The sequence below is a fragment of the Lontra canadensis genome, unplaced genomic scaffold (genome assembly GCF_010015895.1).
Source record: "Lontra canadensis isolate GAN:19392208 unplaced genomic scaffold, GSC_riverotter_1.0 scaffold125, whole genome shotgun sequence".
NCBI classification, from domain to species: Eukaryota; Metazoa; Chordata; class Mammalia; order Carnivora; family Mustelidae; genus Lontra; species Lontra canadensis.
The window spans coordinates 5,096,176-5,109,051 of NW_022631119.1; the positions used below are offsets into that span (position 1 = coordinate 5,096,176).

A 12,876-nucleotide genomic window follows, 5' to 3' on the forward strand; every position below is an offset into this window, starting at 1 on the left:
AGGGGCTTAACCCTTTAAAGGCTGCCTGGCCGGAAGGCAGCCCCTCCCCCCCGCGGGCGGGAACAGGATATGACCCCGGGCGGCTGGGAGGGGGAGGGGAAGGCCCCGGCGACCGCCCCCCGCCTCACAGCTGGGACCGGACTCTCCCGCCACAGATGTCGCACCGCCGCCGCCTAAACCCGGCGGTACTCATCCCAGAGCCTTGAGGGGTCCAAAGTCGTGGACTCCGGAGTAGGGAGTCTGCACCGCACCCTGAGAGACCCCAAAGCGCAGGCTAAAGAAACCCAAATATCCAGGTGCCCAGCGCCCTCTCCTGGAGGAGCCGGGAGTCCGGGACATCACTCCGCGCGATCCTGGAGGCCTAGCTTCCTGCACCCCGGTTTAAAGAAGTTAGGATCCCAGACCGGTGATTACCCCCAAGGGTTCCCAGATATTCGAGCCCAGATATCCGAACTTGGCATACGGACTCCTGGCGCCCCAGCCAGTTTGTTTGGGGCTGAAACGCCCACTTCAAGGGGACCCAGGAATTTGGGACTCCCCTGCACTCCCGCCTGGAGATGGTTTAATATCTGCTCCAAGAGTTAGGGGAACTCAGGAATCCGGTCGCCCCACGGCCCTATCTAGAAGACTCAGGAATTTGGGTCTCCAGCGCCCCATCTGAGACCCAAGTGTCGGGACTTCCAGCATCCCTCATTTAGAGGACCAAGAAATTCGGACTGCTACATCCCTTTTTCCGAGAGACCCCGGATTGTGGTTCACGGAGCCTGAGAACCCGAAGTTCAAGCCCCTGACTTGCAGAGACCTAGGAGTCCGGCCTTGCGCCTCCCCGAGGACCGTACTAGGGTCGAATAAGAATCGAGCAACCTCGGTTCTGGGCTGGAGACTCCCTGGGAGGTGAGGGAGGGAGGCGAGGGGCCCCGACCGGCTGGGGGAGGGGGCGGCGCTGCAGCCGCTGAACAATGAGGGGGCGTGCCGGCTGGGGGCGAGCCGAGGCGCCGGCGGGAGTTTGGGTCTGGAGGGGTGTGGGAAGGAGCTGGGGACCCGGCGCGGCGGTGGGGACAGTAAGCGGATCGCGGAGGGACTGGCTGGGGGGTTGAGGGGAGGTGTGCTGAGGGTTCAGGGCCAGCGCCCCAACTCGCAGCCCTGGGCGGGGGAGGGAGCCGTCTGCGGGACCCTGGCATCCGGTCCCCCAGCCTCCTCCGCCCTCCCCTGGGACCCCGCGGCCTCCCGCCCACGGCTTTTCCCAGCCCTGCCCCTCGCCCTCGGCTCCAGCCAAACGTTCCCAGGATCCCTGAGCCTCCAGCCTCAGACCAGACCAGACTCCCAGCTTCAGTCTTCTTTGTCTCAACCTTTCCATCCTTTTCTCTGTGTTATCGCCCCTTGTGCCCGTTTCTATCACCGTGCTTCCGTCCGCCTCTTTAGTTACTCTTAGGGGGTCCCTCCTGGGTTTAGACCGGGTTCCCAATTCTCTGGCCTAATCTGTGAGTGTGGCCAGTGGGGGGAGGCTGATGGGGTCCTGATATCCAAGAAGGGGATCTCTCTGCAGCAGCCGCTGAGCCACTCAGCCATGCCGGAGGGAGCCCGTGGACCAAGCCTGTCCAAACCCAGCCCTAGCCTTGGCCGTGGCCCCACAGGTGAAGTGTGTGACTGCACAGCTGTGTGTGAGAGCCAGACAGGTGAGCATGCAAGGGAGGGTGGGGTCTGCTGGGCATTGGGTCCTTTAGTCCAGGCACTGTGAGGGCCTCTATGGCTGGCCTCGGTGCTGCGCAGTGCTGGCAACACAAGTGATCAAGACAATCCCAGCCCTGCCTACACAGAGCTCCAGGTCGCCTAGGACAGATGGAACCATCCCCAGATGCTGACAGTCCAGAGGGGGAAACCTGTGGTAGAATGGTCAGGGCTGGGACAGAGTTGTGGGGAATGATGGAAAAGCCCCATCCCCTCACTGTGGGAGCCCAGTCCGGGACAGCTTCATGGAGGAGGGGACATCTAAGCAGAATTGAAAGATGAGGAGGAATGAGTTGGAAAAAGCAAGGAAGAGTATTCCATGCTGAGGGGACAGTGTGTGCAGAGGCAAGAGGGGCTGGTTTTTCTTGAGTAACTGCAAGTAGGCAAATAGGACTGGAGTCTGGAGTGTGAGAAGTGGTATGGTTATGGGAAGAGAGCAGAATGGAAAGGTCTCGAATGGCCACGTTGCATAGGGCCCTGTGGATCTAAGGAGTTTGGACTTTATCCCGAGGACGTGAAGGACTCGAACACTTGGAGTGACAGGGTCAAATGGGCAGATTAATAAAGATCTCCCAGGCTGACACATGGAGGTGGATTAGAAGAGTGGAAGTCAAGCCCAGAGGAGTCCCTAATGGGAGAGGACTGGCCAGGACTGGGGCAGCTCAATGGGGAGAGGAGACTGGAGCCCTGGGGAAAGATAGTGATGTAGTATGGATGAGTGTAGGGCTGAGAGCACTCACTCAGATGGGGACACCCCCTGATCTCCTGCTCCACACCCCCAGCGGGCCCTGCAACCCCTGCCATGGCCTCCCCCCCGAGGTTCTGGGAGCTCCACATCCCTGAGCACGGTGGGCTCTGAGGGGGACCCGGCTCCAGGGCCCACCCCAGTCTGCTCAGTGTCCAGGCCAGAGCCCCTTCCAGGGCCCCCCATCCGCCTGCATCTGTCACCCGTGGGAACCCCGGGTTCAGCCAAACCCTCGAGGCTGGAGCGAGTGGTGCGAGAGATCGTGGAGACAGAGCGGGCCTACGTCCGGGACCTTCGTAGCATCGTGGAGGTGAGGCCAGCCGGCACCTGAGCACAGTGGGAACCCAGGCCAGCCCTCCGCACCCATAACCCCAGTCATCCCCGCAGGACTACCTGGCCCCTCTGCTGGATGGTGGGGTCCTAGGGCTGAGCGCGGAGCAGGTGGGCATGCTATTTGCCAACATCGAGGACATCTACGAGTTCAGCAGGTCAGAGGCGGGAGGGATGGGCAGGGGTACCAGCGGGTAGGGTCAGGGATGGTGGGCTGTATCCTAACCCAGACCTTGGAGCCCCATAATGCCTTGTCCAGGCTGGTACCTGGGGTCTGGTGACTTGGGGCAGGGATCATGATGGGGAGCAAGGAACCAGAGTGATGGAGGGTGAGGTAGATGGGAGCTTGAGGACCCCGAGGAGGCCTAAATCCTGGGATGCATCTCAGTGCTGTGTCAGATGTGGGATCACGATGAATCCAGGGCTCACGTGGGTCCCGAAGATCATGCCAGTGTGAGCATTCGTGCGACCGTCTCAGCCTGGGAACCCCCTCAGCCCCAGATAGACCAGATGGTTGGCCGGGACCCAGGAAGGAGGATGCTGGGGTCCAAGGATCCTGACCCCTCTGAGTGTCTTCATGAGATCTGAGAATGATTGCAGGAGATCTGAGAAGGCATGCCAAGATCTCAGGATCGCAACAGGATCTTAAGCTCATCGCAGCCCTGAGGGTCATGACACCCCTCTCCCTGGGTCATATCACAAGATCCCCACCCCCACCCCAGGCTCATGCTAGCTGTGACAATGTTTCAAGTGGAGGGATAGGATGCTGTCCATGGACAAAGTCTGAGCAGCTTGCAGTGTCACAGCAAGAAGACTTCCTTTGGGTGTGGTGACCCCTTGAGAGACCCTGGCCGCTGCCAAGGCCCCAGCCTCTTGGGAGTCCTCCCACGGGGGGTTCGGGGATGGGGCAGCCCCTCACCACCCTCTCTCCCTCACAGTGAGCTCCTGGAGGACCTGGAGGGCAGCAGCAGCGCGGGGGGCATTGCTGAGTGCTTTGTGCAGAGGGTGAGTCAGGGTGAGGGCGCTCAGTCTGGGATGGAGCCTGGGGCGGGGCAGGAGGCGGGGGGGGGGGGGGGGGGGGGGAGGAGGCCGGGGGTAGGTGGGAGGGAGGCCTTCGGGATTTGGGACCTTGGGTCTCCCTGACTCTTGTGTCACCTGCAGAGTGAGGATTTTGACATCTACACGTTGTACTGCATGAACTACCCGAGGTGAGGGATGAGGAGCTCCTGCTGGGCCCCAGGCCTTGCCCCCTGAGTTGCTGTGTCAGCCGGCCTCCCTCCACCTCGACCCATCCAGCTCCAACCCCTACCAGACCAGGACAGTAACTGACCTCTCCCTAAGTTGCCCTTGACCGCCCCCAGCCCCTGCTGCCAGCCCCTGCAACCCTGGCCACTCCCCACTCCCTCTCAGCCCCCCCCACACCCGGGGCTGCCAGCCCCCCCCCCACCCTGACCTGTGCTGTGCCCCCAGCTCCCTAGCCCTGCTCCGGGAGCTGTCGCTGTCCCCACCCGCAGCCCTGTGGTTGCAGGAGCGCCAGGCCCAGCTCCGCCACTCACTGCCTCTGCAGAGCTTCCTGCTGAAACCTGTTCAGCGGATCCTCAAGTACCATCTGTTGCTGCAGGTGGGCTGTGGCCCCAGGGGCTGTCCGGGGATGGCAAGGGCGAGGCCCTGTCTGGCGACGCCCTGGTGGGACCTCTGGAGGGTGGACCCAGGACAAGTCCCTAGAAGCTGGGACAGCAGTTGGGGCAGGGGCTTGTGGCTGGTGGGGACTGGCGCCAGCTGATCCCACTTTCTGTCTCTGCCTGTGTCTCTCTGTCCCTCACTGGGTCGCCACCTCTGCCCCTAACTTTCTGTTTCTCTCCCTCTTTGTCGTTACCATTCTCTCTCATCTCTGTCCCCTCCCTGGGTGCCTGGGGACTGCCTGGCAGGAGCTAGGCAAGCACTGGGCGGAGGGCCCAGGCGCCGGGGGCCGTGAGATGGTGGAAGAGGCCATCGTGTCCATGACCGCGGTCGCCTGGTACATCAATGACATGAAACGGAAGCAGGAGCATGCGGCGCGCCTCCAGGTGAGCCCCGGAGGATGGAGGCCGGGGGTGGGGGGTGGTGCCGGGGCTGCTGGATGGGGGCAGCGGGCAGGAGGGCCTCTGGTGGGGGTGATCGGCCTCTGAGCGCTGACTGGGACAGCACAGCCCTGTGGCTGACGCCCCCCGTCTCGTTGTGTGTGCACTTCCTATCTCGGTGCGTGTGCACTTCGGTGCCTTTTGCACCTGATGGGGTCCCAGCAGGAAGTGCAACGGCGGCTGGGCGGCTGGACTGGCCCGGAGCTCAGCGCTTTCGGGGAGCTGGTGCTGGAGGGCGCATTCCGAGGTGGCGGAGGGGGTGGCCCCCGACTTCGAGGGGGCGAGCGGTTGCTTTTTCTATTCTCACGGATGCTGCTCGTGGCCAAGCGCCGGGGCCCGGAGTACACCTACAAGGGCCATATCTTCGTGAGTTCGGGGTTGGGGGTGAGGCCAGAATGTCCCCAGCAAGGTTTATCACCTATACCTATAGCTGGGTACCTACAGGGAGGGCTCGTGGTGGGGTCTGCAAAGGAGGGACCACCCAGGTTAAAAGGACCACGTTTTCTTGAGTCCGAGGATGGGAGTGAGGTTTAATGAGGGGCAAGGCCAGCAGGATGCCAGTGAGGGCCTGGGGAGCTGGGGGGCCTGGATTTGAGCTTGCTTCCCCTTACTGTCCCCCCCCATCTAGTGCTGCAACCTGAGTGTGAGCGAGAGTCCTCGAGACCCTCTAGGGTTCAAGGTGTCCGATCTGACCATTCCCAAACACAGGCACCTTCTCCAGGTGGGTTCGAGGTGGGGCTGGGTGGTCAGGGCTCCCCTCTGCCTCTAGACCTTACACCTGGCTCCCAACTCCGCCCCGTCCCACCCCCAGGCCAAGAACCAAGAAGAGAAGAGGCTGTGGATTCACTGTCTCCAGCGTCTCTTCTTTGAGAACCACCCTGCCTCCATCCCTGCCAAGGTACAGCTCCTGCTATGTCCGTGGGCCTTGAGTGAGCTGGAGGACCTCCCCCCACCATAGCTCTGCAAAACCCTGAGGGCGGGGGGACTCTCTTAGACTATGATCCATAAATTGCAGAGTTAGGCTGCCTGGGTTTAAAGCCCAGCTTCACCATGTCTCTGCTGTGTGACTTTGGGCAAGTAGGGCAACCTCTCTGATCCCTGTTTCCTCACCTGGCGGAATCAGCATCAACCCCACAGAGTTGGGGGGATTACTAACAATCACAAGTCATGTGAGGTGCCTCATGCATACAGCACCCATGAGCAGGACTGTGACCGGGGCGCTCAGAGACAGGCGCTCTGCCACGCAACTCCCACCCTTGTCTCTTTCAGGCCAAACAAGTTCTCCTTGAAAACAGCCTGCACTGTAAGTTGGGGCCTTGGGATTATGTGGGAGTAGAGGCATGACTCCTGAGGAAAAGTCAATTATCAGGTTCCAAATTTCTCCCCACAGGTGCTCCTAAAAGTAAGCCTATCCCAGAGCCCCTGACACCCCCACTTGGGTCTCCCCGACCTCGAGATGCTAGAAGTTTCACCCCTGGACGAAGGAACACAGGTAAAGATGGAACCCTGAGCTTCCCCTCAACTTCTCCCCCAGGAACTGTACCCCCAGCCTTCCTCTCCTTCGGGAGCCTGGAGCTGGGCCCCTCATGGGCTTCTAATCTCCCTGTCCCCCAGCTCCATCTCCAGGACCCTCCGCTACCCGCCGTGGCCGCAGACAGTCTGGTGAGTGTCCTCCACCTAAAAGTTGACTAGAGAATGCGGTAGGAACTGGGCCCTTGACATCACTGTGTTCTCTCCCCAGAGCCAGTAAAGGAGCCGTACGTTATGTTTCCACCAAACGGTAAGTGACTGCCCCAGCCCAGCTGGGTCCAGCCCCAACTTTCTGTCTGTCTCTTTCCAGGGGATGTCCCATGGGCATGGGTGCGGGGTGACGGGCAGCTCATCAGCTGTAAGGAATGACCTTGTTCCCGCATCTCATTCTTTTCTCTTTATCATCTCTCCATCCCCAGCTAAGCCTAGACTCAAGGTAAGAAACACCCTAGGACAGGGTCTGGGGACCCGTACTCCTGGGCCTGGGAGAAAGGGATGGGGCCCTCCACTCCAGCCCTCCATCCTCTCTCCTTGCTTGCAGCATGCTGGCAGTGAGGGGGAGCTCTACCCCCCCTTAGAGCCTCAGCCACCAGTTCCAACTTCCGGACCCCCTGAGGACCTGGAGGACACTGGACCCCCCACGCTGGAGCCCTCTGGGACCTCCATCACTGAAGAGATTCTGGAACTATTGAACCAAAGAGGCCTCCGGGATCCAGGGGTGAGCTGGTCATCACATCATGGTGTCCTTGGGGCTCTCAGCTGGGAGGGGAATAGCCCCAGGGGGCCAGGGGGCCCAGCCTGCCCTGACATCTTTGGCCTCTTCCCCAGTGCCCACTGCCGCCATCCCCCCACGACATTCCCAAGTTTCCTGGAGATTCCCAGGTGCCAGGCGACAGTGAAACCCTCACATTCCAAGCCCTGCCCGGCCGGGACTCTTCAGAAGAGGAGGAGGAGGAGGAGCTAGAGATGGACGAACGGGGGCCTTCCCCGCTCCACGTCCTGGAAGGGCTTGAAAGTTCCAGCGTGGCTGAAACTCCCGACGTTTCCGGCCTTAGCAAAAGCCCAGACGCACCCGGCCTCCCTGAAATTCCCGGCCTGTCTGAAATTCCCAAGATTCCCCACCTTCCCAGCCTCTCTGACATTTCCAGTGTTTTTGAAATGCCCCACCTTCCAGCCATACCTAAGGTCCCGGACATTCCTAGTCTCGCCAGCGCTCCCGCCCTTCCCTGTGACTCATGGCTCCAGGGACCTCTGCAAGGGCCCGATGAGGCTGTAGCCACCAGGAGAGAACTGTTCCCCGGAGGCAACTCAGCAAAACTGGGGGAACCCTCCTCAGGTGGCAGGGCAGGGCAGGAGGAGCCCGAAGAAGGGGAACCGTTCCCAGACTTCCAGCCCCAGGATGTCCCCCGAGATCAGGGATTCCCAGATGAGCTGGAATTCCGCTCTTGTTCAGAAATCCGCAGCGCCTGGCGGGCCCTGGAGCAGGGGCAGCTGGCCCGGCCAGGTTTCCCGGAGCCACTGCTAATCCTGGAAGATTCGGATCTGGGCGGAGGCAGCGGGAGCGGGAAGACAGGAGCCCCGAGTTCGGAGAGGGCAGCTTCCCGGGTGCGAGAGTTAGCCCGGCTCTACAGCGAGCGGATCCAGCAGATGCAGCGGGCCGAGACCCGGGCATCGGCCAACGCCCCCCGCCGCCGGCCTCGTGCTCTGGCCCAGCCCCAGTTGTCCCCCTGCCTGCCCCAAGAGCATGCTGAGCCAGGTGAGGTCCAGGTGTGTGGTTGGCAGAGATGGCCCCCATGGAGACCTCAGTCCTGACTCCGTTCTTTCTGTGCACACAGGGCCTCTGCCTGCCTTTGGACACGTGATGGTGTGTGAGCTGGCCTTCCCGCTGACCTGTGCCCAGGAGTCTGTCCCTCTGGGTCCTGCCACTCGGGTTCAAGCTGCTACACCTTTGTCTAAGCAGGGAGGCTGCCTGGTTGGCCGGGGTCTCTGTGTTTCCAGTTTGCCTGAGCAAGACCATCTTGGCATCCAGGTACCAGCTGCTAGCCGTCTGCCTGAGCAAGGAGGCCCCCAGAACACACACAGCACGGCTGCAGCCACCACAGCCTTGCCCCCGCAGGAAGACCCCCCAGATGTGCAGGTCCCAGCTACAGCTCTGCCTGACCCAGGAGGCCACCTGGAAGTCCAGCGTCCAGCTACCACTCCTCTGCCTCAGCATAGAGGCCATATGGACACCCAAGTTCCAACCAGCCTGGCCCTGCCTGGGCAAAGATGCTGTTCTGATGTCACAGTTTTAGCCACTGCCACTGTGCCCAAGCAAGAAGGTCCTCTATGTAGCCAGAGCCCGAGCAATACCCCGTTAACCAGACAAGGAGGTCCCAGGGATGTTCCATTTCCGGCTGGTGCTGGCAACCAAGCTGTCAACGCTTCGCTTATGCATGGAAGCAGCCTGGACCGTCCGATCCCAGGCAACGCTGCACTGCCCTCTCAACATGACCTCCCAGACATTCCGGTTCTGGGTGCTTCACCTCTAGCTGCCTGGGAAGGCCCCCTGAGCCATGAGATCCCAGCCAGCGCTGCGCCGTCTTTGCCCCGAGACCCCTCAGACATTCAGCTTCTGGGCACCTCATCCTTGCCTGCACACGAACGCTGCCTAGACCATCAGCTCCCAGCCAGCACCGCACTGTCTTTGACCCAGAACTTGAATGTTCCTGCTGCTGCACCTCTGCCCCAGCGACCAGGCCTCCCGGACACCCAAGTCCAGGCCCTCCCACCTCTGCCCAAGCAGGGAGGCCTCCCAGACACCCAGGGTCCATCTGCTGCACCTTTGCTTCAGGAACAAAGCTTCACAGACCTTCAGATCCAAAAACGTTCACCATTGTTGGAGCAGAGGAGCCTCCCCGACGTCCGTGGTCCGGCCCCGACACTCCTGCCTGAGCAGAGAGGCTCTCAGGACTCTCAGGGCCTGTTTTCCACCCCGCCTCAGACCACCATGGTTCTGTCCAAACCAGGACACTACTTGGCCTCTCCTGTCACCAGGTCAGAGTCTTCAGAATTGACCCCGCCCCATAGCCCCCCTCCTCCGACCCGGCAGCTCCTGGGCCCCAACGCAGCTGCCCTCTCAAGGTACCTGGCAGCCTCATACATCAGCCAGAGCCTGGCTCGGCGGCAAGGGTCTGGGGGAGAAGCCCTCTCGGCCTCCTGGGGTCCCTGGTCCTCCTCTGCCCCCGCATCGCGGGCCCCTTCACCCCCACCCCAGCCCCAGCCCCCGCCACCCCCAGCCCGGAGGCTCAGCTATGCCACCACAGTCAACATCCAGGTTGGGGGCGGCGGGCGGCTCCGGCCAGCCAAGGCCCAGGTCAGGTTGAACCACCCTGCTCTCTTGGCCCCTGCCCAGGAATCTGTGGGCGTTCGCAGGGCCCAGGGAGCTCCTGATGCCCCTTTCCACATGTGAGCCCAGATATCGGGCTTCTTGAAAAGCAAGGACTTCAGCCGGATGCCACAGACCCTCAGAACTTCATCCAGAAGTCCAGACACTGAGCACAGGTCTAGAAATTGCTGCAGCTTTCCAACTCCTGGGAGCTGCTTTGGCGAATGGTCCTTTTTACTTACCTTGACTAACTCAGCAGGGATGGGGAAGGGGATGTCATTAATATTTTGTTAATATTATGAAGTTATGTATATTTTCCCATTCTGGAGGCAGTGGGCGGATGGCCAGACAATGAATGCGAAGGTCTGACACGGCATGAATCAGTGGTTCTGAAAACAGGAGGCATCTCAGACTTGTTGGAGAATTACTGACGACCGCCCATTAGTTTGGTGTTTGCGTTTAGATAGTTTATGAACTGCTCGATGCCATCCAGGAAAACCCAGTTAAGCAGCTTGGTTCCAGGTCAACTTAGAAGTTTACCCAGTTCATGTCTGCTGGCATCTCATCTATTCAGCCGTCTTTAGGTCTGTCCATCGGCTGGCTGTCCCATCTTCCAACCATATGCCATGATTTAGTCAACTCTGCCCTATCCATCCGCCGTCCTACCCCCTTTCTCATACCCACTCCTCCATTATCCCACCTGTCCACATTGTCCAACGGGCCCTCTCCAGTCATCCCTCTGTTCCTCTGTATTTCCCCCTTTACCCATCCCTGCATCTCATTCAACCATCTAATCCATCAGTGCCATCACGTTACGTTCCCTATCATCCATCCATCCCTCTTTAATTAGATTCTTCTGAGTCTTGGCACTACAAAATTTCAGAGATTCTACTATACTAACACCAGAGTGAACTGGGTTTGGGATTCTGCAAAGTCCGTTCCACATCTGATTTCTCACCCCCCAACACATGAATGTTCTAATTCTTGTGCCCACCTACACACATTGGATCTTTTTACCCCCTCACTTTAGTTTGGGACCTCTCAAGTGCCCCCACCCCTAAGAGAAATTCAGGTCGGAGACAAAGGCTTTTATGTTAGAATCATTCTGCTCCCTCCCAGCAGTGTTATGCTGGGCAAGCAGCGTAACTGAAGCAGTTTCTTTGGGAATACTAGCTTCATTCATTGAATGCTAAACCCTCTTGGACTTAGCACCTTGTTTTATTTCATTTTCCCTGGAATTCACTGAGGTACAAAGCTGAGTTCAAATCCTGACTTTTCTAGTTGGTGTACAACCTCTGAGTCTGGTTTTCTCAACTGGGCCAGCTGAGAAACTAGAGCAGTACCTGCCTTGTAAGATCATGGTAAATTCAGTGAGCATGGCCTCACTTCCTGCGGCACTGTTCGACTACCAGAGAGATCGTCCAAGGTCCAGGATCCAGTTCCATCCTATGGAGTCAGAACCTCCAGGGTGGGAGCCTAGGAATCTGAAGTTTGAACAGTGAATGGAAAGAAAAAAAAAAAAAGTGGCGATTTATTGAGTACTAACTGCATAGCAACGGCATTAGTCACTTTATGCGAACTCATTCACTTCGAATCCTCTCAGGGTCCCTAAAAGACACGTGAGGATGGTTTCTGATCCTCAAGAGATGAGGAAACAGAATAGAGAGTAAGGGGGTCTGCCCTGTCACATAGCTAGGCAGAGGCAAAGCTGGAACTCAGATCCACACAGCCTAGCTTGAGTCCATACTGTTAAGTGTCTATCTTGTGCCCGACCAGATAAAAGGAACCACTTCCCTCTGGGATAAGGCTTACAGGTGCCTGAAGGGCCCTAAGTGATCCTTAGCTGAGTAAGGCAGCAGAAACAAGACCTGGCTCAGTATATGTGAGCAGCTGGCTCCTGGTCACTTACCGGCTATTGGCCTATACGGCAGGGCTAGGGCTGAGCTGGCCTCCTCAGCCTGGGCCCAGCAGCTGCCCTCCCCTCCTCCGCCTCCAGCTGCACATTCCCAGCTGAAGGAAAGTTCTCAGCCTGGCCTGGGCTCCCAGTGGCGCCGGAATTCCCGGTATTTGAGGAGGCGGCTGGGAGAGAAAGGGGCAGTCTACTCCAAAGCCTCAAGTGGGGAAGGAGAGGCGAGCCCCCTCCGCCTTTCCAGATGCAAGATGCATCCCAGCTGTGCCTCTGGCAGGGAGCCAAGAGCCTCGGAAGGGGGTCTCTGAACCCTGGAGGAAAACCATGGACACCAGGCTTGCTTTGGCCCCTCCTGTTCCCCACCCCTGGACTCCAGGACTCCTGACACCTGCCAGGCTCCTAGCTTTCCCCTCCACAGTCCGAGCTGACAGCGTGTTGGGATACACTCCTTGCTGGTCCACTAGTCTGCCCACTGTTAGGTCAGCCTAGCTGTCCTTAGAGCCACAGTTCTATCAGGCTCAAAAGTGGGAGGGTAGTGCCCTGCTGCCCTCTTTGGGACATTCAAGTTAATGCCAGCCAAACCATTAACCCATTAACATCTCCCATGAAGAGCCTGGTGAGCTATAGTTACATGGCCACTAGGCTAACTTTCTTAGCTAACATCTTGACTTCTGCCTGCCACCAACCTCACAGGCACAATGCTTAACTGGGCACCTAGTTGGTGCCAGCCCAGCTAATCAACCCCACTGTCCATCTGTAAGCAGCTCTATCCGTGTACGCTCCTTGTAGATCCATGTCGTCCTACAGAACTGGCCTCAGTGAACATGTTCTCTTGTCTGCAGCCCAGCCATGGCAGCCACACAGGCCTACTCTACTGACTGGGCAGAGACAAAAAGGGCAACTGGACAGTAAATTTCAAGTTCCATCTTTTACGAAAAAAAATTTGTAAGGTTTTCCTTCCTCCGTCCATGTCCAGTGTTCTTGCCAGTACCCCGGCAGCAGGGGGAGGAGTGTGGGCCCTCGCCTGGGGACAGATGGCTGAGGTAGGTTGGCTCAAGGCTTATGTGGGCGGAGATGCACATTCCACTCAATGAGTCACTGGCTTCCTGCAAAAGGGGGGGGGCTCAGGGGCACAAAGTAACTGAAT

The 12,876-nt window shown here is 59.1% G+C and overlaps 1 protein-coding gene across 1 annotated transcript; it reads left to right on the forward strand.

The window, feature by feature from the left end:
- The first annotated feature begins 87 nt into the window (after positions 1 to 87).
- PLEKHG2 (pleckstrin homology and RhoGEF domain containing G2) lies at positions 88 to 10,192 on the forward strand. The gene is given in 20 exon segments (XM_032841773.1): positions 88 to 894; positions 1,547 to 1,676; positions 2,511 to 2,539; positions 2,541 to 2,783; positions 2,861 to 2,961; positions 3,742 to 3,808; positions 3,965 to 4,011; positions 4,274 to 4,424; positions 4,732 to 4,869; positions 5,089 to 5,289; positions 5,552 to 5,644; positions 5,735 to 5,821; positions 6,193 to 6,226; positions 6,314 to 6,415; positions 6,538 to 6,585; positions 6,665 to 6,703; positions 6,873 to 6,889; positions 6,995 to 7,171; positions 7,282 to 8,209; positions 8,289 to 10,192. Coding segments are annotated over 19 exon segments (4,227 nt in total). The 5' UTR covers positions 88 to 894; positions 1,547 to 1,567; the 3' UTR covers positions 9,905 to 10,192.
- Positions 10,193 to 12,876: the final 2,684 nt, after the last annotated feature.